The sequence below is a fragment of the Chelonoidis abingdonii genome, chromosome 4 (genome assembly GCF_003597395.2).
Source record: "Chelonoidis abingdonii isolate Lonesome George chromosome 4, CheloAbing_2.0, whole genome shotgun sequence".
Lineage (NCBI taxonomy): Eukaryota > Metazoa > Chordata > Testudines > Testudinidae > Chelonoidis > Chelonoidis abingdonii.
Window position 1 is genome coordinate 70,546,295 of NC_133772.1, and position 24,942 is coordinate 70,571,236.

The 24,942-nt window shown below is 38.0% G+C and overlaps 1 protein-coding gene across 1 annotated transcript in view; it reads left to right on the top strand.

The window, feature by feature from the left end:
* CD44 (CD44 molecule (IN blood group)) overlaps positions 1 to 24,942 on the top strand; it is a 99,163-nt gene that overhangs the window by 55,193 nt on the left and 19,028 nt on the right. The window contains exons 8-13 of the mRNA XM_075065848.1: positions 9,826 to 9,942; positions 13,620 to 13,739; positions 15,791 to 15,916; positions 17,002 to 17,109; positions 19,475 to 19,693; positions 21,506 to 21,673. Of these exons, the coding sequence (XP_074921949.1) occupies positions 9,826 to 9,942; positions 13,620 to 13,739; positions 15,791 to 15,916; positions 17,002 to 17,109; positions 19,475 to 19,693; positions 21,506 to 21,673 (858 nt within the window). The remainder of the gene's footprint in view (positions 1 to 9,825; positions 9,943 to 13,619; positions 13,740 to 15,790; positions 15,917 to 17,001; positions 17,110 to 19,474; positions 19,694 to 21,505; positions 21,674 to 24,942) is intronic.

The following is a 24,942-nucleotide window of genomic DNA, read 5'->3' on the forward strand; positions in this document are numbered from 1 at the left end:
TTACACAAGAGAGAGAAAATGGTCTGGTGTAAGAGGAGCAAAGAGGTGAACATATTGTGAGTAGTGACTCATTAAAAAAAATGTTGGTAATTCATCCAGCCATCATCACAGCAGATGAGGACTCCCTACATGGGGCACATCATGAAAACTCTACTCAAGGTCAACAAATTCCTGGATTTATTCATTTGCAGCAGCCCTTGACAGATCACAAAGAAGAGCATCCCACCACTGTTATGAAGGGTAATACATTATAACAATTTTATCTAATGTACTTCCTGTAAGATCTGTTAAGTAATTGGTGGAAAGGAACCTGGCAGACAACCAGCTTTTCTCCAGCTCAGTGAGTTTACCATCTACTTCCAGGTTTTATTTCTCATTGACCAGACTCTGAAAGAAACAAAGCATCCACAGCACTCTACTGAAGACGTTCTCCCCCTCCCACCCTCATTTTCTCTCTCCAAGCCTAACTGCACCTTTTGCTGGATCCTTTAGGGAAGTCATATTCTTCCTGTGGATGTGCCAGGGTATCAGGATATCCAGGTTCTGCAGGTTCCGTGCCATCATTGATCTCTGAGTTAGAAAGTCCAGTCATTGCTGCTACTGATTTTTTGCTTCCACTTTGTGCTCCTGTAGTTTCTTTCTTCCTTCTTTGTTCACAGTATTTCCCAAAAAATTATGTCACTGAACAAAAGCAGCTTATCGAATGCTGATATGATGGTAGGCTCTCTTGTATATAAAAGAAAGCCTTAACTATCAACTGATTGCTAAGCTAAACAAATCATTGAAGTCTGTTGTTAAAACAAAAAGTAAAGGTGAGAATTATGCTTTGTGTTGGTACTAACTCAGAGGAAAACTTGAAAGGAAATTAACATATTACAACAGATGAGACTCATATGATAATACTGCTGCTGCTGAACACTCAGTACAAGAGCCACTTAAACCTAGGTTCTTTCATGAATGGGACAACAATGAGGACAATGATTATTAGCATGGATAGTGATTAATTGTCCATTTATCTCCTATACTTGATTTAAGCTCTATAGATATAGCTTAGTGAAGAGTAGCATTGGGATGCCATTCACAAAATTAACCATGTTTGGAAAGATGACATGTAATGGATGACATGTAATTTCTCATGATGCTGTGCCATTGCAAGAACATGACTTTGTGTGGCACTAATTTCAGGAATGGTATTAGCGACATATTGACCCCTGTGATCGCTCAGGAATGGGAACAGGGAATGAACATCCCCGCTCTACACCTGGCTTTCAGGTTTTAAAAAAAAATTATATTCAGAATTCCATAACTTTTCTGAATTTGTTGAGTCCACTACTGTAGTGCACCATTTACATCATTTTAAAGAAATATATCATGTAATTATCTCCTCTGTGAAATTATGTGTTCCTCTTCTGAACTTGAAATGGGAGATGGGATGTTCACTAGATCTCTAAAGATCTTCATGTTTTCTTATATTTTCTTATTGTCTGAGGTTATGAACATCAGATTTAATGAATAATTAGGGCTTATGATTTTAGGATTTCACTGATAAATGCTGATAAAACATGCCCAATGCAATCAATTGGTGTTTATCCAATGGACATGGGGAAAAAACACCAGAAATGGTTACTTGAAACTTAGGGCTTGTCTACACGGAGCTGTAATGCATCCTACAGGGGTGTGATTGGTCCATGTAGACCGTACTGGTGCTCAGTAAAGGTTCTCTAGGTGCTTTAACATAGTGCTGTTTGAAATAGTACCACATTAAAATGCACTAGAGAAAACCTTACAAGGAGATTACTCATTACAGTATATACAAAGAAAGAGCCCCAGAACATCCTAAATTTTGTACATCTACATGAAACTACATGAAACCAAAAAAAAAAAAAAAATTAAAGCATGATAAACAGAAGCCCTATGAATAGAGTTAGTAATTAGTAGAAATGGGCCTCAGGACAAACCCCAGATCTCAACCCCCTGTACATTGGTGACACATGATTCCAAGAACAGATCCAAATCTGAATTCCCTGGTTTTCCCCTCTTTCAATACTGGGATGAATCAAACGCTGCATACCTCAACACCCCTGCTCTTTGAGGAAGTAGGGATCTGTAGCTACACGTTGCCACTCAAGCCTGTATCTCATGGCTATTTGGGTGATAATCCTTAGCACTGACAATGAAGAGCATTAGGAAAGATAATCATTTTCATATGAATTTATGTGATCTCTTACTTAAGAGACTATTGGTTGCTAAGTGTCCATGTGGGTAGCATCACATGAAAGTAAGGTTAATAACTTATAAAATAAGATGTGTGGGTTTTTTTTAATGTTGATTGCAGTATTAAAGTTTGATTTTGCTGGTGTGCATGTGCAGAAAGGTTTTCTCTCTCTCTTTGGCATTCTAAAACTTGATTAGGAAATGATAGGAGACAAACATCTACTCTTACTAGAGACCAAATTCCGCTGTCCTTTCTCAGTTTTTACCAAGTCCACTGATAGATTTTTCCCTGAGGAAATGAATGCAGGATTTGACCCTAAAATCTTACTTTGCTTTGGCAGTTTGTTTGCTTAACTTCTGGGTGTTTCTGGTGGGAATTCCCCTGCTTCATCTCTCTTTTGGCAATTGACTTTGTGCCCATTGCCAATATCCTAGTCAACCTCTAGATTCATCTTCTGGCCAGGGGCTTTCGTTCTCCTTATACTTATTGTTTATATAATAAATTAATACCAAAGGTTCATGTCCTTTTAACATTCAATGTAATACTGACATTATTATAGGCCAATGCTGATTCAATTAAAATCAAATCTTCAGTGGAAAAGCTTTGGTGGTGGTGGTGCTTCTTGTGCCTTTTGTTAAGAACATGCCTTCAGTTCAAAAAGAAGTAAAGAACAAGAAGAAACAACAAATGGAGAATGAAAACGAGAAGTAACAACAATGGTTCCATTATTGTAGAGCAGGGTTCTGTTTTTTTTGTATCAGATGAGATTTTATTTTGCTGCATCAAAAATTAGATGAAGAAGTTGAGCCCAATTCCAAATTGTTTGGAAGGATCTTTTCCCAGATAATTATATGATGTAGAGAGAATGTCACAAGTGAGTAAACTATTGGTCACATCCATTACACTGCGACCAGATCATGCAATCTCTGCAGATTCAATGTCATTCCTTAGCTATGATTTGGAACCATAAGTAAGTCAGTCACAGTGCTCAGAGAACTTTCCCTTTAGAAGCTCACACAGAGACATTTCCAGCACACATCTTTGAGACAGGGATTGAGGAATTTATAACCTGGATAGCACATGTTCCTTTGCAAGTGCATAAGAAAGACACACATGGTTAGACAGCTTAAAGACACATGGACAGGGAACTCCCCACTATCAAAATATGCACTTCACTAATTTGCTCTTTGTGATATGTAGAATAAACAGTTACTCTCCTGCACTCCCAAGTGGTTCTTTACAACATGATGGAAATGGCGAGTTTATGCTGCTGCTTTGTCTTTTGCTCTATCTAATTCCTTTTTGTTACCGTTGCTGCTTTGCTTATTATCACTGGGATGCTCTCCATCAAATTTACATCTTCTGAGCCCAAGACAATGTGTATGGATGGATGAGAACAGAACAGTGGTAATGGTAAACAAAACTGATGATCTTCTCTGCTATCCTCCTCTTTCTTCTTAATATTCACCAAAGGACAAAGACTGTGGGTTTGACCATAGGGGGACAATCAGGAAGGTTAATCCAAATTAACTAAAGGAGTGAATTTAAAGTGGATTAGTTAAATTGCATTAAACCCTTGTGTGGATACTCCCATTCAGAATTAATGTGGCCTTAATTTGATTTAGTTTAATTTATTTGAAGTGAATTAAACTAAACCAAATTAAGGCACTTTAATTCTGAATGAGTGTCTGCACATCAGTGGTTCAATGTAATTAATTCACCTTACATTCACACCTTTAATTAATTTGTCTTAATTTTCCCTAGTCTCCCCCATGTAGAGAAGCTCTGAGTGTCAAAAGAGCAAAAGCTGAAAATAATAATGGGGTGGTCGCATAGCAAATAATTCAGTAACCCATCCTCATAGAAGAAGAAGATTCACACGATGGGGCAAATCGTGGAAACTCAACTCGAGATCATTGGATTCTTGGATTTATTCCTTGGACATGGTACTCTACAGATCACAAGGAAGAGCGTCCCACCTCTGCCAGCAAGGGTAAAACCTTACAACAATTATAGCTAATGTCCTTCATACAGAATAACTTGCTAACACAGATAAACAGCAGCACATAAAAATAAACTCTCCATTGACAGGATTTGGCAGCTAATCACCTTTGCCCATGTTATCTGAATTGTCCATTTATTCCCAAATTCTGTTTCCAATAGGCAAGATCCTGAGAGGTGCTGAGCACATGTAATTTGTCCCACTGAATACATTCTTCATCATTTTTCTCCCTCTGTTAGTCCCATTTCTCACACCTAAATTAAATAAGTCCCAGCAGGACGGCTAGGCTAGGCTAGGCTTATTGTAAAAACAATAGATAAGAATTATACCTTTGGTGGCTAAATAAATAAAAAGTTCTTAGTATATTTAACTTCACTGTGACAGATATAGACTCACAGGAAGATGGTGCAGGTGGTGAAGACTCAGTGGAAGATTTATTAAAACCTGGATTTTTTCCTGCAGGGGATAACTCTTATGCTAAGGAACAGCAACCGCCTCATACTAGTAAGGATAATAATTGATGATCCTTCTATATAATGAGTTTTATTTTAAGTCTATAGATATAGCTCAGTAAAAAGCCACACTGGAATTATGGCACTATCCTTGAAAGGATGACATATGCCAGCTGGTCAGCCTTTCAACTGATGGTTTGTCATTCTAGATCAGGTGATTATGTGTGCCACTGATTCCAGAAATGGCATAAGCAGCATAACGACATATATGGTTGCTCAGAATAGGGAACAGGGAAGAGATTTCCTTGCTCTACTGTAGGGTTTTCATTTTGGAAAAACCCTGTATTCAGAGTTCCAAAACTTTTCTGACCTTGTTGCATTTAGCTTTACTGGTGCATCATTAATGGCATTTTAAAGAAACTCTCAAAAATATTTCTCATAAAACCTCATTGTGCTTCCTTAATGTAACCTGAAGTGGGAGACAGGGTGTTCACCAAAATTCTGCAGACACAGCAGGCATTTCCTTTATCTCTGAGTTTATGACCACTTGATTTCATGACTAATGTAGTTAAGAGAGGTGGGAACCATCCAAACCCCCAGATTTGAACACCTGTTTGGTGAAATTTGATTTCAGAGTGGGTTTTAAATCTGAGCTTCATGGCTGACTTTTATCTGAATCATCAGCCTACCCAGAAGCTGTGTTCCAAACTTCCCCAGACTTTGCTGGAGGTCAGATCTGAAATCAAGCACATTTTGACTCAAGATCCATGAACAGACTATGATACCATCTTAGACTTTCTGGCTCTGAGAGTAGCAATATATTCTTGGAGCTAAAACTCAGTAACGTATCAGGTAAGGCAAATGTGATTTTTCTTTATTGTTATGTTAATACATTATCAGTGTGGCTTTTGCTGAGGTAGGATTATGTGGAAACTGTAAACTCTCCCTCTGTGTACAGATCTCTGGCAACACAATTGTTTAGGATTAGAAGATGGAAAATATATTTTAAATACATTAGGGTATTTCAGATGTTTTTGTTTTCTTGACTTTACTGGTGTTTGTGGTGATATTTTCTCTGGCTAAACCTCAGTTCTAGCAGATGGCTTTATGCCCACTGCTTATACTCTAGTTCAGCATGGTATATATTCTCTGGGCAGGGACTTTTGTTTTCCTTGCACTGGTAGCGCATTGTGTCTTCATCCTGCTCTCATAGATATGGCATGTTACTCTTGCTACTTGACCTGTGATTGTTGCTGTTAGTCCTTTTGCTGCATTCACTTCCTTTTCTGTTGTCGCAGCTGCTTTGCCCAGTAGTGCTGGGATGTGCTCCATCAATCTCACTCCTCCTGATCTCAGGTTGATGTGACTGAATTGATGATGGAAAAAAAATGAACAAAACACAAGGTGCTTCTGGCTGTCATCCTCTTTCTCTACTATGTGGAAAGGGAAAAGACAAAGATGTTGCATAAGAAGATCAAAAGGTGAAAAAAAGTATTGGAAGTGGTGGGTCAGTAAATAAGTTGTTCAATGATTGATTCATCCAACATCGCAGCGTACGAGGACTCTCATCATGGAAACTCTACTCAAGGCCAACAGATGCCTGGATTTATTCCTTCATGGCAGCACTCTGCAGATCACAAGGAAGAGCATCCCTCCACTGCTGGCCAGGGTAATCCATTATAATCATTTTATCTTATGTGCTCCATCTACTGCCTTTTGACAAACCTGAGCAAAAGTTGAGCTCCAAAGGGCAAAGTCTTTGATGGCAAAAGGCTATTCATCAGCTTTTCTCATCCTATTTGTGTTTTTTATTATTACTAACTCTATATGGAATCCCCTCTTGTTGGAAGTTTTTAAGAACAGGCTAGACAAACACCTGTCAGGGATGGGCTAGGTGTACGTAGTCTTACCTAAGCACATTGGGATGGACTAGATGACCTCTTGAGGTCCTTTCCAACCCTACATTTTTATGATTCTATATTCTATGGCCAGATCCTGAGAGGATGCCGAACACTTTTGTAACTCCTTAATGTAGGTCCTCAGTATCTCTCAGGATTTAGCCCAGTACGAACAACCCAAACTTTATCTACACTTTTATGCTATCACTCATCAGAATTAATATGGTGAATTTGGAGTTCACCATTAAAGGGAATACTCAAAGAGGTGACTCATAGATGAATGTGATATCTCGGCACCATAAACAGTTTTCTTTATTAGCTTGTTTCTGGCTGGGTGAAGAAATATTTTGTTAGTGGATGACTTAAGTGAACAGATTTAGTCATTTTAAAAAAATGTAAGTTATAGTAAGTTATTTATTATATTTTTCCTGCTGAATCGTACAGGCAAAGAGAGAGGAAATGTTGTACTTGGTCTGCATGATGGGTTTATTTTTTTTCATTCTCTGTTATTATTGAAGATATTTTAGTCATGGATTTGTTCCTTCCAAGCTATTCTCTCCTCCTTCTTGATCCTAGAATTAAATCTGTATAATGCTATACATATGACAACTGTCATGACTATCTCTTACCACAAATTCATCTTTATTTCAGAGGATCAAATCTAAGGAGGCATTACTTTGACTTTCTTTGCTAGTAGAATACAGTAATTTCTGCTACTGTGAATCCTTGACCATTATTCAGGGATCATTTCCAGCAAATCACATCTTCTGAAAGAAAATGTGATATCAATAGATGTTTTTTCTGCAATTTCTTCCTCCCAAGCCCCCTCAGATTTCTTCTAGTAAAAGTGTAAAATCTGTTGTAAAAACAAGAAGAGATGAAGATATAATTGTCTGGGGTGCTGGCTCATTATCCGAAAGTTCATGTCAGGTTTAACATCATCACAGCAGAGGAGGACTCACAGGAGAATATTACACGTGGAGAAGATTCTAGGCAAAGTCACCTAAACCGTGGTTCTCTTCCTGAAGGAGACAGCAATGAGGGGAAGGACGGACATCCCACAAGCACCTGTAAGGATACTGAATTATAATCCGCTTTGTTAATTGATCTTATATAACTCTTTAAAACTTGAAACTCATAAAAACAGCACTAAGCACCACATTTTTCTATAGTAAGCATTGGACAAAATCCTAAGGATCTTATTCTATTTTTTCTCAGACTTTACTTGGGCAAAAATTGACTTATTTTATACGTCCCCACCCTTGAAAAGATGTCAAAGCCCTCTTGCAAATACTTCTGGAGCAGAAGTGGCATTCCTAGAGAGATGACTTTGTGTAGTGTTTAGTCCAGAAGTAGCAATGGCAACACAATGACATTTAGGGTTTCTTATATTGGCAAACAGGGAGTAAAATTGGCATGCAGGGAGTAAACTTCTTTTTACCTGAGCTGACACTTTAAAAGCCCTATGTTCAGAGTTCCATAGCTTTTCTGAACTTGTTTTGTCCATCTCTGTTGTGCACCATTTGTAACATTTTAAAGATGGAACTATCAAATGATTTCTTCTGTAAAACACTATCACCATTTTTGAGAAAGTACTTCTGCAGAAGAGAGTTAAATTCACCACTTCTCCGTAGATGCAGGAGGTATTTATCTTAACCGTTGATCTTATTAGTGCCATATTTTATGAGTAATGCGACTAGCCTGGTGTTTAAATCTCAACTGTAATTAAATGATGTATGAGTAAGGTGAGTCTCTCCACTGAAATCAGTGACACTTCCTGCTTCAGAAGCTATGTCTTTTGCTGAGTGTTGCTGAGAAAGCCCATGGCACAGTGTTTAACTCATTTCTAGCTGTGAGAGGGGCAATAGCAGGTGAACACTGTAATAAGCGTCTTGCACACAAGTGTGTTTGCAAGAGACTAGTTTTATTTTCTGGCTTCAGTCACATGATATAGGTCAAGTTTACATAGCAGGGTGGGAACACCCTGAGTCCACTGCTTAATGTTCTGAGTGGGATGGAATGCATAAAAAAATCTTTAAGTTTAAAGTCAGATACTGGTCAAACTTTTTTAAAAAATTGTTTTTAAAATACCGAGTTTGATTTTACTGGCATAGAGTTGTGTGTGTGGAGATGTGTGTGTCCAGTTTTGCAACCTGGTCTTTGACAACATAACTTAAAGGGAGAAAATTATCTAAAAGAACTAAAGGCCAGATCTTGCAGTCCTTACCGAAGTCAGGGACATCTTGCATAAAGACTGCAGTACTTGGCTTTAAAAGTTTAACTTGGGGGGGTGGGTCCTTGGTTTCTTGCTATTTTGCTATGGGAATATTTGTGACTTCGTCTGTCTTTGAGCTGATGGGTTTGTATACAACACTCTTCACACATACTGTGTGTTCTCTGGGTTTCCTTGCACTAATCTTTTACAACATGCATTGATGCCAGATGGTCCAACCTTTATCTTGTACTCATATTCATTTCAATATTGTCATGTTTATTGGCCAGTTCCTCTTCCCATTTAATTCAGTGCTGAACTTCTATTGATTTCAAAGGAAGCAGGATTAGACCCTTTGTTTTTTGATGCAAGTGTGCACAAATTTTTAACTTCTATATGTAATGCTAGTATATTGGTATTGTAGTAATTTTGGACTTTTTCCTGACAAGTATATCTCTGTCATCCAGTAGTGATGGTGCAGTGTTTCTGCTCTACTTGCAAGGTTTTCATTTCATTATGTGATAAACTAACTAGAAAAAATACGGGATATATTCTGAATTTTTTCGCATTGCAGAATATATACTCTCCTATCTGTTTGTTGGAATTGGTTAGTTGTCATTACAAAACAGTAAGTGAAATGCCACTGTGACTTATAGCAATCTACTTTTTGAAAGCAGTACAGTTTCAGTGTCATTAACAAAAGATGAGTTAGAGGAACAATCAAATAACAGAAAGGTTGCTGCTATTTGGTCTGCCACTGCTGCTTCTGTAACTTCCTTTATTCTTTCTACTTTGCTCTGTATTAGTGGGAGGAATTCCAGAAAATTCACATTTCCTGATACCAGGATTATGTGAGTGGATGGATGAGAAAACCAGTGATACAGTTGAACAAAGCAGAGGGTCATCTCTATTTACCTCTTATTTCTCCACTATATACACTAGTAAAAGACAAAGACCAGGTGTAGAAAACAGCAACGAATGGCAATCATATAAGTTAAGGCTCATCGGTGAAGTGCTCTACATTGATTTAACTATTGTCCTAACAGCTGTGGATCACCACCATTACACACATCATGAAACCACCACCCAAGCAAAACTATTTTCCCCTCCATGGTGGCATTCTGTAAATTCCAAGGAACAGCACCCGACAACTGCCAGTAACGGTAAAGAATTTATATAATTTCACCTAAGCAGCTTTATTTAAAGTCTGTTGCTAAAGCTGAGTGGAAGGCAGCATGGAACCCATATGAACCCTGCATATATATGAAGTGGCAGCCAAACAGCCTTTCTGATACTGTGTTGGCTTCTTATGTGGTCCCTGTTTCTGTTTCCAATAAGAATAACTCACTCTTTTACATTCACTATGTATTCACCAGAACTAATCTGTTGAGTCTTGAGGTCCTAATCTAATGCATTTTTATATAGCATGTGCAAAGGGCAAAGCTTATTGGAAAAACACAAATGAAAACATGGCTACGAGATAGCTGCTGCAGTGATAAAAACATTTAAAATGTTCATAATAATAAATATCTTGGCTTTAGAATGTAGTTTATTTTAAAAGCATAGGTGGCATATCTGTAGCAACATAAACCGTGGTTAATTACTGAAAGAATATATTTTGTTGGTAGCATCACAGGATTAGAATAACAAATGATTATGTTTACAACTACGAATTATGCAAAAGAATTTGTTAAGATTTCTTAATTGGAACTGTTACATTGAAATAGAGAATATATATATTAAATGTACCTGGCCATTATTTTCCTTGATTTCCTAAGTTAATTTTTTTAAACGAAGGTATTCTTCCTCCAAGCCTGGATTCTCCATTGGCTTGATCCTACGCTGAAGTCACCATAATCCTATACCTGTTACATCAAAGTCAGAGCAGGATTAAATTCAAGGATGAATATATGGGTTATACAAAGAAAAAATCCTTGATCAGTCACGACTAATTTTTAGCATAAGCCAAGATCTATTAGGCTTTGTTGACAAAGAGCCACATGCAGAACAAGTAGGGCTCTCAGTGACACCTGAGATTGTATACTGATAAAGAAACTTTTCTGATTGAATGACCTCAGCCATCTCTCAGAATAATAGACTTCTACCTACTTTGACTTCCATTGTTAGCATGATGCTTTCTCCTATTGTGGCTTATTGCTGGAGGAGTTTGTAGTGAGTTCATGCCTGGTGAACAAAACCTGTGATATTAATGGATGTTTTGTAAAAAAAAATTGTGTGTGCAGAAGCTATTTCTGTGCATAAAAAAGAAAGGTACCCAATGTTTCTTCTCCTCTTAGTAGACATGTACCATTACAAATGAGACCATTGTAAATGGCAGGAGAAATACAAATGAAACTGATATGGGTAGTAGTTCAGCAAATGAAAGTTCACAGTACATTTTAACATCATCACAACAGATGTGAACTCACATGACGATGATGCAGATGATGAAGATTCAACTGAAGAGCCTTTAAAACCAATAGTGTTTCCTGGATGGGACATGAATGATGTCAAGAACGAGTATCCTCCAAGTACTAGTAAAGAAACTGAAATATATATATGTTTTACTCTATATGCCCTATTCTTTAAAACTATATTGCAGAAAGAACGATACTGTTTTCAGTAGAATTCAACTCTGGAAAGAGGTCCTTTGGAAGGAATCCACCTGAAAAGCATTTCTAGTGCTGCAAACTCAGGACAAATTATTATTTATAAAATGAATAATAGCCGTCGTTGCTCAGAATTGGGAACAAGATGGAACATCTGCATTCTACATATGGGTTTCATAAAAATAATACTGTGTCCAGAGAAGTACAAATATTCTGAAGAGGTCCTGAAGTCTGCACAGTTACTGTAGATTTATATGATTTCTACTGATGTGCATACTTGACTTGCATTAGAGATTAAATGGGAGAGGAGTGATTTCCAGTAATTTACATGATGCTCAGTATGAAAAATTATTTCCTTTTCTAAATGTTTGTGAGAGCTGTATGGAGTAATGATAGTTTATGTCTTGCTATTGGAAGACAATATTTTATGCATGGCATCAGCTAGAGGAAAAGTTTAATAACTTTTACTAAAAAGTGTTTGTTTCTGAAGTGGATTTTGCTCGTGCATGTGTGTGTGTGTGCAGCATGGCTCTTGCTACAGGCCTGGTCTTTCATAACATCAACTGCATCAGGATCTCTCTGGAGAAAAAAGCTAAATTAACAGACTCAGTTTTCTTGTGGGACATTTGTTCCCTTTCTCTTATCTGGATGGTTTTTTGTTTGCTTGGTTGGTTGGTTGGGTTTTTTTGTTTTTTGTCTCTGTATCTTCATCTATTCTTGTGCCAGTGTTTGGGTGCCTGTTCCACATATTGGCCCAGCTCTGCTTTTAGTCACACTTATGCAGCCCCATGCAGACTACATGGACTTCTGAGGCATTTGCAAGGACATGTAATTGATCTGGGCCACTGTAGCTGAGCACTGTGTATATTGTTGGGACTGGGACTATTGTTTTTTCTTGCAACTAATCAGTTACCAAACGCACTGATACCAGAGTTTCATGTCTTTAACCCGCACTTATATTCAGCTTATTGGCATGAGCATGTTTATGGGTAAAAGTGTTGATGGATTTTAACTTTGCAAGGAAAAGGTGGCGCAGCACATAAAAAAGATCACCAGTGATTTAATCATTGTCGTAGCAGCTGTGAAGCCCGTTCATGAGGAAACCTCCACCCAACCTCAATGGAATCAATTTGCTGACTCTTGGTGGTGGTCCCACCCTGACCACAAGGAACAGCAACCTACTCAGGAAACAGGGGGTAAAGATCTTTAATATTAAATCATATATTTTGACTACAGTCTGAATAAATAGCAGCACAGAAATACCAGCTTCACAAGAATATCCAGTCACCATGAATTTGTATTTCTGATGCCATATGAGTTCTCTCTTTAATCTTAAATTGTGTTTTGAATGGAAAAATACACACCCCACCCTTGGCTATCACCTGTTATATTAGCCAGATGACCCTGGAAGGCTTGGTCTTGGCTATGAAGTAGTCATATCTTAAAAGGAAGGAATTCTATATAAATGAAAGTGATATTTGGACTTCAGAAGTTCTCTTCTTGTCACTGTTTGTGACATGCCTGTGATGATTTTTTAGTTTATTTCTAGCTGACAGAGTAAACATTTTGTTCATTGCGTGAACAAAGAAACAGAAATTGTCTTTTTCAAACTGTACATTGCAGTAAAGGATTTAATGTGTTTTTATATTTAGACTTTCACCATGAAGATGATTTGGAAAGAAGAGACCATTTATAAATGTACTTGAACTGTACTTTTCTGGGACCCTTTGTTATTCAAGATAAAACTCATTTGTCCTATCACCTCCACTTTAACCCTAGAGATTTAGGCCTTGCTAAAAACAGCACTATATATATCCCTTTAACTTTTATTGACATTGTTCATAGTTCCAGAAACAACTGGTTGTGTTTGTTTTATGTCATCAATTATCCCTGATTTTAGAGGAGCATTTAAATGCTGTTGATTAGTTTTTACTCCCATAATCCCATTTCTTGTAGAACACATTGCCTTCTGCTGCTTGGCCAGTTGTAGGGGTTAAAATCTACATTCAGAACATTGTAGTTGCTAAGGGAAAGTCTGATGTTACTGACTGGTTTGCCAGATTGAAAAACGGATGTTTTGTGCATGAGAAAGAAAACCCAGTTCACTTTGCTACATTTCTTTAAGATGAAAGAGGTGACAGTAAAGACAGGAAAAACATAAATCTGAAAATGATGGGGATGATGGTTCAGCAAATGGAAACTTCATAGTGCATTTAACATCATTATAACAGATCTCAGTTCACATGATGATGGTGCAGATGGTGAAGACTCAACACAGGATCCCTTAATACCAGTAATTTCTCTTGGAGGGGACAACAGTGATGACAAGGAACAGCACCCTCCAAGTAGCAGTAAGGATAATGAAATAATATCTATTCTTTGCTGTACCACAAATTTAGGCCACTAATCTCTATTCTTTGCTGTACCACAAATCAGCAAAGTACTTATGCACATGCTCAACTTTTAATATGTGCTTAAGTCCCAGGGAATTCAGTGGGAGTAGTCACCCTCTTGAAGTTCAATATATGCTTAAATGCTTTCTTGACCAGAAATGGGATTGCTCACATGTGTAAGGTTGAGAACATGTTTAAGTGCTTTTCTGAACAGTGGTATTAGATATACTATACTACAGAGTAGACCTCCTGCAAAAGAACAAGCCATGGAAAGATGTCCTGTGTCACTTGAACAGCATTTCTGGTGCTCCAGTGTCATTGCAGGGCAAAAGGCTTTTTTGTGGCATATTTAGCTGCCACTCTTCAAAATAATGTTTAGAGGCTGTAACATTTCTGCTCTGCATCTGTCTTCATTGAAACAATTACCTGTGGTCAGAGTTGTGAACATCTTGTGAAGCTAATGGTCCATTCCAATTCTGCTTTTAGGACATTTTAAAGAACAATGAAATAGTTACATCTCTTGTGAAAATATCAGTGTTTCACAGTGTAAGATGAACAGATGCTGATGATACCCATGGTTAACATGATTAGTTAGAAGTTAATAGACTAGTGTTACAGAGAACATAAGAACTATATGAGATCACCTGCATCAAAAACCATTTTCCCATTCAAAATTTCCACAAGGCATTCATTACAGCAAGCTAACTTATTTCTTTCTGTGCAAGGATAGCATTGTGTGGGTGGTAGCTGGTGGAAGAAAAGTTCAACAACATTATTTTTAAAATGTATTATCTACTTTAATAGTCTTATTATAGTTGGGCTGTTCTTGTAAGACAAAGGTTCTTGCTACACAGACAGATCTTGGGAATATGTGGCTTCTGTCCCAAAAATCAATTCTAAACTAACTCCGTTTCCTTTGGGATTTTTCTTTCCTTAAGATCTGGAATTTCCTTTTGCTTCATATCTCTCAGTCCCCATGTTTGGTGTGTGTTCCACATGGTTGGCCAACTCTGCTCTCGCTCTCACCCATGCAATTTGTGTGGGCTTCTTTGGTATTCTATGGTGATTTCACAGGCAGGCAAGTAACCTGGGCTATAGGAATTGAGTATTTTGGCCTTAAATTTCAAAAGTGACTAGTAATGTGAGGTTTGTCCATTTTTCAGTGCCAGATTTCGGATACCTTAAAGCAACCTAATTTTCAGAAAGTGCTGAGCACTTGCCCATGCAAACCAGCCCCCTGTAAATTGATACCCAAACTCACTAGACCCTTTTGAAAATTTAGGTCATTATATCTTTTTCTGGACAGACTATTCTCTTTTCTTATACTAGTCTTTACTCATGAATTGATGCCAGTTCTGCACACACACTCATTTTATTATTGGCATGATTCCACTTTCAGGTGAAGGTGTTTGTAGATGTCAGCTTTGTTGTATGGTTTTGATTCTGTTACTCATTGGATTTTTCTAGCATTATCTCTCTGTGGTTCAACAACTGCACCTTTAAAAGGAAACGTGGTACATGCCATACTTATAATGTATTTTACTAAGCACTGTAATGAGATCAAATTACATTTTCCCTCTCTATGTTCTTGAATTGGCTAACTGCCTAATTCTCTAATATAGCAAAAGGGATACAATTACAGTTATATGGATCAATGTAAGAAAGTTCTTTAAGTTCATTGGCTACAGTCAAACCTTAATTAAAGGTGCAAGTTGTTGCTTCTGCCTGTTCAGTTACTGCTGCTGCTTTGCCTTTGAAGACCATGGTACTCTGTAGCAAGAACATACCTTCCAATACCAGGATGATGAGGAAGAAGTGGATTAGAAAATCCATTAACCTATCAACAAACCAGAGTTCCCGCTTGACTCTGTTCCAGTTTCCTTGCAATCTGTATAGTTGTAAAAGAGATATATTGGGTATAGAAAAGAGAAGAACAGAAGCTGACTATATTATGGGTAGTGGCTGAGCCAGTAAAAAAATCACAAAAGATCGAACCATTGTCCTAACAGCTGTGACCCCGCATCAAGGTGCACATGAGGAAACTTCCATCCAACATGAGGGGAATCCATCCCCTGACATTTGGTGGGGGTCCACTACAGATAACAAGGAGCAGCATCCAACCACAGCAACTAACGGTAAATAATATATCTTTTTAACTACTAGAGTTTGACTAAAATCATCCAATGAGTTAAGTAATAAGTCACTTTACAATTCCAGTAATGGCCTATTGATGTCTGGTGGCTGTTAAACAGCCTTCTTAATGCTCCATAAGGGAGAATAATACTTTTTCCTTCAGATTCTACTCTCTTAGAGCAGGACTGTCTCTGGAAGGCACAAGTCCACTTTGGGAAAGAGTGAAGGGACACTGCCCCAATGAGAACACCTGAGTAGCCCCTTCCTGATGAGGCGCATGCCTACTGCTATTCCCGTGCTCTTGATTTAGAAATCTCTCCTTAGCACATCACTTGTTCACTCCCAGAAGCTCTGCAAGTTTTATGTGTTCAGTTAATCATGATTCTATGCTCTTTTTTATTTTGACCCCCATGGTTAGCAGCACACAATGTTTTTTGTCTTAATGGCCCTTTGGGTCTGTTATAGATGGGAAACATTACAGAAATCTCATGCCTGCTAAATAAAATCATGATGTCAACAGATGTCATAATGACCTTAAAACCCAGGGCTTGCTGAGGGTGAGATGACTTTCACTTATGGTGTCATGTCAAAATTACATTGTGGGTTCTTCAGGGAAGGGAGCATATCTCTAATTGTTTTATGAGTTTTGGGCACGTTTTGGGATGCTCAAAATTAATGCTATAAATAAGATAAACAATAATCATCATCATCATAAACAGCAATTGATTTTCTTCCACAAAGAATCATATAATATTGGGGTTAGAAGGTCATCTAGTTCAACCCCCCTGCTCAAAGCAGGACTAATCCCCAGACAGATTTTTGCCCCAAATGGCCCCCTCAAGGATTGAGCTTGCAACCCTGGGTTTAGAAGGCCAATGCTCAAGTCACTGAGCTATCCCTCCCCCCCCAAGGTAACTCTCTCTCTCTCTCTCTCCGTCCACATTCTTTCTTCTTTACTAAATACATCTCTAAAAAAGCATAGCCTATTATAAAGGCAAGAAAGAGTAAAGATGAGAATTATTTGAGTGATGGTGGTGGTGGGTCAGCAAATGAAAAGTTTACAGGAGGTTTAACATCACTGCAACAGATAAGGATTCACAAGAAATTGAAACAGATGATGAAGATTTACTACAAGATCCATTACCCTCTGGATGGGACACAAATGATGACATGGAACCGCACTCTCCAGTTACCAGTAAGAGTAATGAATTCTAATAGTTTTATCTAACTTGCTATATTCAAAGCAAAATGACATACCTCAGTATAGAGTAGCATCTGGTGCCCTTTGCACAAGTGAGCAAATATGTCACATAGCCCAGATAGCTCAGAAATCTCTCATGGGCCACCAGAAATGCAGCTATAGTCCATCAGTGTTTATGGAATAAAGGGATGAAACATCCCTGCTGTAAACCTGTATATTCAGTTATCTACTGTGCAATATTTACAACAATGTAATGATCATCTATCACATAATTAGTTCTCTTGTACTCTCAGTCCTTTATGCCATGAACTAGGAGATGAAGCTTTTTTTTGACTGAGAAAAGACAGGATAGTATAGGTGTTGAAAATAAAAAGCTCAATTATGGTTATCGGTAAAGAGTTTTGTTTATTTTAAAGATCATATCAATATTTATGTTTCTGAACTTGGTTTGGGTGTGTGGAGAGACTTTCTTTCTTAAACAGGGGATTTCATTAGGAATTCAATAAAGAATGCCTAATGGAAAACTCAGTTTGGTTTGGGATTTTGGTTCTCTTCTCTGGCCTGAGTTTTGGGAGTTTCTGGTGGTGGTGGTGGTGGTGTTGGTGTTGTTGTTATTATTTTATTTGGCTTCATCTCTCTCTGTGCTGACTACTTATTATATCCTTACTATGCCATCTGCCTTCTGTGATTTCAGTGGTGGTTGAAAAATTTTGTCCTATTGCAACTAAGGACTGTAATTAGTCTCTGATCACCTTGCATTAACCATTTATAAACTGCATTAATACTAGAGGTCTCTGTCATTATCTTGTGCTCAGATTTCTCCTACTTTTGGTATTAAACTATTGGTAGATTTTAACTGTTTTGGCTAAAGTTGGTGGTGGCATGTTACTTACAGACTTTTTATTGACTGCAGAGCTCTCTGGCTCAACAACAGAACATTTCACACTAATCTGGGAACAGTCTTAGCACTTGGCAAGGATGCTTATTCCAATTCAAATCCTTCATGTTATTTGATGCAGCATCATCCTTCGAACTTGAGTTAGAGGGCCAGGTTGTTACAACTACTGTACTAGGTATGTCCAGGGCTGGCTCTAGTGTTTTTGCTGCCCCAAGCGGAAAACAAACAAACAAAGCTGTGATTGGTGGCACTTCGGGGGCAGCTCTACTGCTGCTGCTTTCGAAGAGCTGGATGTGCCGCTCCCTTCCATGGGCCGCCCCAGGCACCTGCTTGCTGCGCTGGTGCCTGGAGCCGGCCCTGGGCTCTGCCACTGTTTCGGCTATGGTTTATTCTTCTGTTGCTATTGCTTTTCCCAATATCACTGGGAAACTTCATAGCAAGGTAACCCCCCTGAACAGTAGTGTGATGTAAATGGATGGATAAGAAAATTAGTGATACTGCAGTAAAATCTATGCATCCGTCTTTAATGCTCTTCTTCTACACTGTGTATATCCATAATATGTTACTGATGTATAGGAAAGAAAAGCAAATGGCTAATTGAGTGTGGATGATGGCTCAGCAAATATACATATCCCCATTGAGACATCCATTGTCCTAGCAGCTGCGGATTCCCAACATGCTGCAGTTCTGAAAACCTCCACACCATATACCTGGAATCCTTCATTAACTCTTGGTGGTCCAATACAGATCACAAGAAGCAGAGTCTCACCACTGCCAGCAGGAGTAAAGAATTTAAATAATTTCATATAAAACTCAGCTTTGTGATGGAATTCCTGGAAGTACAAGAACTGCACTGATGTTATGGGGCAGCCAGTCAACATTCCCAATGCTTACCAGAGTGGGTGATATTCTCCTACTGCCTACTTCTAATGGACATAAGCATCTCTACATCATGTGCGTTCTACCCAGTTTTGGTTAGAATCTAATCTAATCTAATCTAATCTATCTATCTTTTCCCATATTCCTGGGATATGGTGTGCCTCTTGAACACTTGTGTAATGCCCTAAGTGGATTTCCACATGTAAAATATCAGCTACCATGTTGAAAAAAATCCTCGTATGTCTCCATTATCAAACATCTGACATAAAATCAATTTAAAAAATGGTGAGAAAAATGTGGTTGGTGGCTCAGAAAACAAAATATTTGCAATTATCCAAACAAATATGGCCTGTCCATCACCACTGATATTCTTCTCAGCCAAATCATACTTCCTGAAAAATTAAGAAGTTCTTGTTGGTTAGGATTAAACCAGAGGGCACCTTTTACTCTTTTCTTCTATCCATTGCACATACATAACTAACAGCTTGTTACAGAAATAACTGGGACAGGCGTTCAGAATAATGTGAATAGTAGCTCAGCAAATTTTAAATTCACAATCTGTTTCAAACATACTCTAAACAGATATGGATTCCCATGGCGATCCTAAGCGTATAGAATCAACCCAAGATCCTTCGTTACATAATGTTTATTTTGGAGGGGACAAAGATGAGGACAAGTATCCCATAAACACTACTGTGGATAGTGTGAAGCCTGCACATTTCCCTGTAAAAGAAAGAGATCATTCTTCTTCAAGTGTGACTGTGAATAATGAAATAGGACGCAACACATATACTCCTACAGGTATCAGTAAGAATAATGAACTGTAATCATTTTATCTCCTTGTAGGCCAAACTCTGATCCCAGATTCTCAGCTGATGCTAATTGGCATAGCTTCATTGACCATGATGGAGTTATGCAAGTTTACACCAGTTGAGGGTCTAGTCCCTAGTGTCCATTATTGCGAAGCGAACTTTTTTGTGAAAGAGACTTTTGCCAGAGTAAGGACTGACTATTGACAGATTAGAGACTTTAGGACTTGCTCTAGCAGTAGCAGAGATATTGTTACTTTCACATCCAAGTCCTTATACTATATGTTAATTAAAGTTTATTGCTAACTTTGAGTGAGGGAAGTACTCAGATTCATTAGCAGAATTTTGGCCTCTAGAATCGGGTGTTGAATTGGCCTATTTGGTGTTTTTGGTGGTGCTATGTCAACTCTTGGCATATGTCTTTCAGTAACAGTAACTTCAGAGTCTGAAAATTCTTACAGGTGTTCAGAAAAGAGAGTAGAGGGAAATGTTACTGCCTAATACCTGAGAGTCTGGAAAAACTCCACGTTCTGTGTTCTTAGATACAACTGAATCTATTTGGGTTGTGGCTTTTATACACTCTTTCAAAAATTTGATTGATGAATTTCGAAAAGCTAATTCTCAAGATAATTCAGTGTCAGAATCCCAGATGCAATGTCAATAGAAAAGTAACCACCAGGTCCCATGTTGTGAATGTATACATAGTCCCTTATTCTATCACCACTGTTATTAGTGTAGAAGCAATAACCAAATGGATTTCAACAGTCATCAAAAATGAGGCACTTTCTGCATCTCTCAATGTGTTCCCCTTACTCAGAAACAGTTTATTTGGCTAATTATATATGAAATTCCCATCATCTGATAGCTTGTTCTAGGCTGCGAGAAGGTCGGCATTATATGGATGTCATCAAGTGAAACAGTGTGCATTTGATAATACTTTAAATATGGAGTTGTGTGCTATATTTTTTTATTGTATTATTACAGTTAGTTGTAATTGTTGAAGATTGTATATTTGGAAAATGCCTCCTCTACAGGATCTTGATTGCTGACAACATTGTGCTGGCTTAGAGAGTGAAGTGAAAAAAAATCTAAAATAACCAAAAATACACACTTTGCTGTGTGATTTGTTTGTGTGCTGCTTTCTTGACTCAAGGTTTTGCTTGATGGGATCTTTTGTTGTTGGAATTTCTCTGGTGTGATTTTCCTGCTTATTTCTTTCTGCTGCTGATTGGGTACCTAACTGCATCCGGTGCAGCGGACTTTTATTTTTCAGTGGAAATGATTTACAAAATGGCTTTCTAAAGTGCCCTCTACTTTTATTCTGCAAGCACATTAAACTTGCCGTTGCAATCGTGTTTTCTGGTGAAATTGTTGGTGGGTTTATAATTTTGGAGGATAAAATTGATATGGTGGTGGTACTCATGGACTTTTCTGGGTGCTTTTCTCTGTAGTTCAAGAGTAGCATGCTTAATAAGGTGTAGGACACTTCCTATATTGCCTCAATAATTGGTTAATTTGTCTAGATCGTCAACTACGAATAAAACTAGAATTTCAAATCTTCCCTCTTTTCCCACAATGCCTCAGCAAAATAACCTCTATGTGTAGCACAAATATGAGCAACCTCTACGATTGTGAAACTGGTACAAAGAAAAATCAGAAAGTTGTTGGCCACCTCCACTTTTATGGACCCATGTCAGGGTCCTGTAAATGTATGATTGAGAAACAAGAACTGAAATTAAAGGTAATGGTGTAAGTGGTTCTGCAGATATTAAGGTCAAAATTGATTCAAACATTTTCATATCAGTTGTGGTCTCCAATGAAGGTGCCAAACATGAAGACCCAACCCAAGATCCACTGCTGAAAGGGGCTCATCCTGGATGGAGCGATAAAGTCAAGTATTCCACAAATACTACCAAGAATGATGTACTACCTGGAGTTATTCCTTCACATGGAAGTGAACATTCAACTACAGGTATCCATAATTAAGTGAGGACTTGAGAATGCTTTTTCTTTGGCATTAAATATTTTTCTGTTTAATGAACTCAGAGGCTAAACACCAATATGTTTATTAGGTGAGGATACTGTATTACTCCAAAGTGAACAGGAAGCATTGTTTAGGTGTTGCTACATGGTAATTAAATAGTTCTGAGTTATAATTAGGTTTAAAGTACAGATGGGTCTGAACTGCAGAGTTTGAAATGTTTCAGATACATTGCTCCATTTCATTCCATTAAAGAGAGACACCCAAATCCACGAAGTTTCTATTTATTGATTGTTTTAGGGACAGTTGGTACCAGATAAGCACTACATTTTTATGGGGCTTTTGCAGACCCTCCTCCTTCCCTCTCTTCCCCCATCTTACCAATTGGAAGTTTGGGGATTAATTGTGACTCATGCAATCTGGCATACTGAGAGACTGTGCATGCTGCACCATCCATTTGGATGTAAATGAGATGCCTCTAATATCCTGATAGCTTCCTTTTTGGTTATGAGATAGTAAAGTTGCTTTTTGCTGGCAGTGAGGTATTATGTGGATGGCATCAGGTTGGACAGCTACTAGTACAATAAACTTTACAGTCAGGATTTGTGTGCTGAGGTTTTATTTTGTAAATATTTTAAAACTGTTCTATTCTTAGATTTAAAGGCCAGAAAAGACTGTTATGAACATCTACTCCTTCCTTTGGCATAACACAGGACATAGAATTGAAATGTAATTCCTGCATCAATCCCATAATGTCAGGGTAGATTAGTACAGCATTAGTCAGTGAAGTTTGTTTGAGTGTAAAACGGCCTTCTCTATGAGCATTCTCTATGCTTGCAATGTGGACCTTGTTTAAGAATTGAAAGAATAAATGCCACCATCTCTAAATAAATAAATAAATAAAATCCACGCTTTCTTGGGTTTAGTTGGTGTACTTTTCTCTTGCTGTCGCTTTGTGCTGATGGTTATTGCTTATTGCAAAGGGTTGTCTATATCTTTTCATCTTCTGATTATGAGCCCTTATTTAACCATGAGTGTTTCACTCATGGAATGCACTGATATCAAAGACAATATTCTTAGACTGTGTTCTAAGTCATCCTAATCTTACATGCATTATGTTTGCCAGTGTGTTTTCTGAAAGGCTTTTAACTTTGAAGGGTAAATCTGGTGTGGTGGCAGTGTTTCAAGACATTTCTGACTGCATCTCCTATGTCTAAACAACAGCACCTTGAATAGTGAACAAGCCAATTCATTTACTGTGTCAGCTGACATTTTAATACAGCACAGAATATCAATACAAATATATTTTTCAACTTCAAATGTATATACACAAGTACGCCAAATATCCAACCATAGTATCCTATCCCATTCTCACAAACAAAGGCAACTTTCTCTGCAGCTTGAGGTCTTTAAACCACAATTTGAGGACTTCAATAACTCAGACATAGGTTAGGGGTTTGTTACAGGAGTGGGTGGGTGAGATTCTGTGGCCTGCATTGTGCAGGAGGTCAGACTAGATGATCATAATAGTCCCTTCTGACCTTAAAGTCTATGAGTCTATGAACTTACCTGGAACCAAATCTATAATTATTCAGAGAAGTAGAGTAAATGGTGGATTCTCTGTAACTTGAAGTCTTTAAATCAAGATTTCATAGAATCATAGACTTTAAGGTCAGAATGGACCATTATGATCATCTAGTCTGACCTGCACAATGCAGGCCACAGAATCTCAGCCACCCACTCCTGTATGAAACCTGTGTCTGAGCCATTGAAGTCCTCAAATCATGGTTTAAAGACTTCAAGATGCAGAGAATCTTCCAGCAAATGACCCATGCCCCACGCCGCAGAGGAAGGTGAAAACCCCCCAGGGCCTCTGCCAATCTGCCCTGGAAGAAAATTCCTTCCTGATCCCAAATATGGTGATCAGCTACACCCTGAGCATGTGGGCAAGACTCACCAGCCAGACACACAGGAAAGAATTCTCCGTAATAACTCAGATTTGAGGACTTCAGTAACTCAGCCAGAGTTTATGGGCCAATTACAGGTATGGGTGGGTGATGTCCTATTGGCTGTGATGGCCAGGAGATGATCATGATGGGCCCTTCTGGCATTAGAGTCTATGAGGTACTATCTAAAAAAAATTATAATTTCCACCTGTATGAATCCAGAAGCCACAGACTCCGCCTATTAATTGGTATCTATCAAAGATGAGTGAGAGAGGTACAAGTTGTTGCTGTTGCTTGTTCTGTCACTGCTGCAACTATGACCTTTTCTGCTATTGCCATCTTTCATGGGACAATCTCCAACAAGCTTAAAGCTTGTTACTTGTATTGTTGTAGCACTTAAAGCCCCCAATCCCTCCCTAGTTTAAAGTCTATTAATAAATCTCAGTTTTGCATGGAATCCTCAGGTCAAAACTTCCAGTTTTTTGGGATTTTTTTGATTATTCAGTTGATTATATTGTCATCTTTTCTTTTGGGGTTTTAAAGGTGTTGGTATTTTCTTTGGTTTCTCTGTGCTTGCAGACTAGAATAAAACAGGACTAACAAATATTAGCACTAATAATTATTCACCTGAAAATCCCCACTGGACATTTATTATTTGCTATTCATTTGACCCATCATTTGAAAGTTTCTGTGATCCACCCTGGAAACAGAAGGAACACCATGTGATTTATAGCCATTGATTATTGACTTTTTTTGTGTTATGTGGTTTGATATTCACAAACATTTCATAGATCCATGAACTTTAAGGCCAGAAAAGACTGTCATGATCATCTTGTTTGACCTCCTGAATATTGCTGGCCACAGAACTTCACCCACCCAATCCTGTAATAGACCCATAACCTCTGGCTACATTACTGAAGTCCTCAAATAATGATTTAAAAACTTAGTTATAAAGAATCTACTATTTACTCTAATTTAAACCAAAAGTGACCCGTGCGCCATGTTGCAGAGGAAGGTGAAAAACCTTTGGAGTCACTGGCAATCTGACCTGAGGGAAAATTTCTTCCTGACCCCAAATATGGTGATCAGTTAAACCCCGAGCATATCAACAAAACAAACTGTAATCTGAATAGGATTAGTTCAAACAATTCGGATAATACTTACAAATAACTCATATATTTGAGAAAATTGAAATGAAATGGCTTGTCTCAATTATCAGAATGTGCCTTTCTGGAGATAAGCACTGTAATGTATATAAAGCACTGAAATCCCCCAAAAAGAAAATTATTCTTCCCTGCCATATTTGTGATTCAG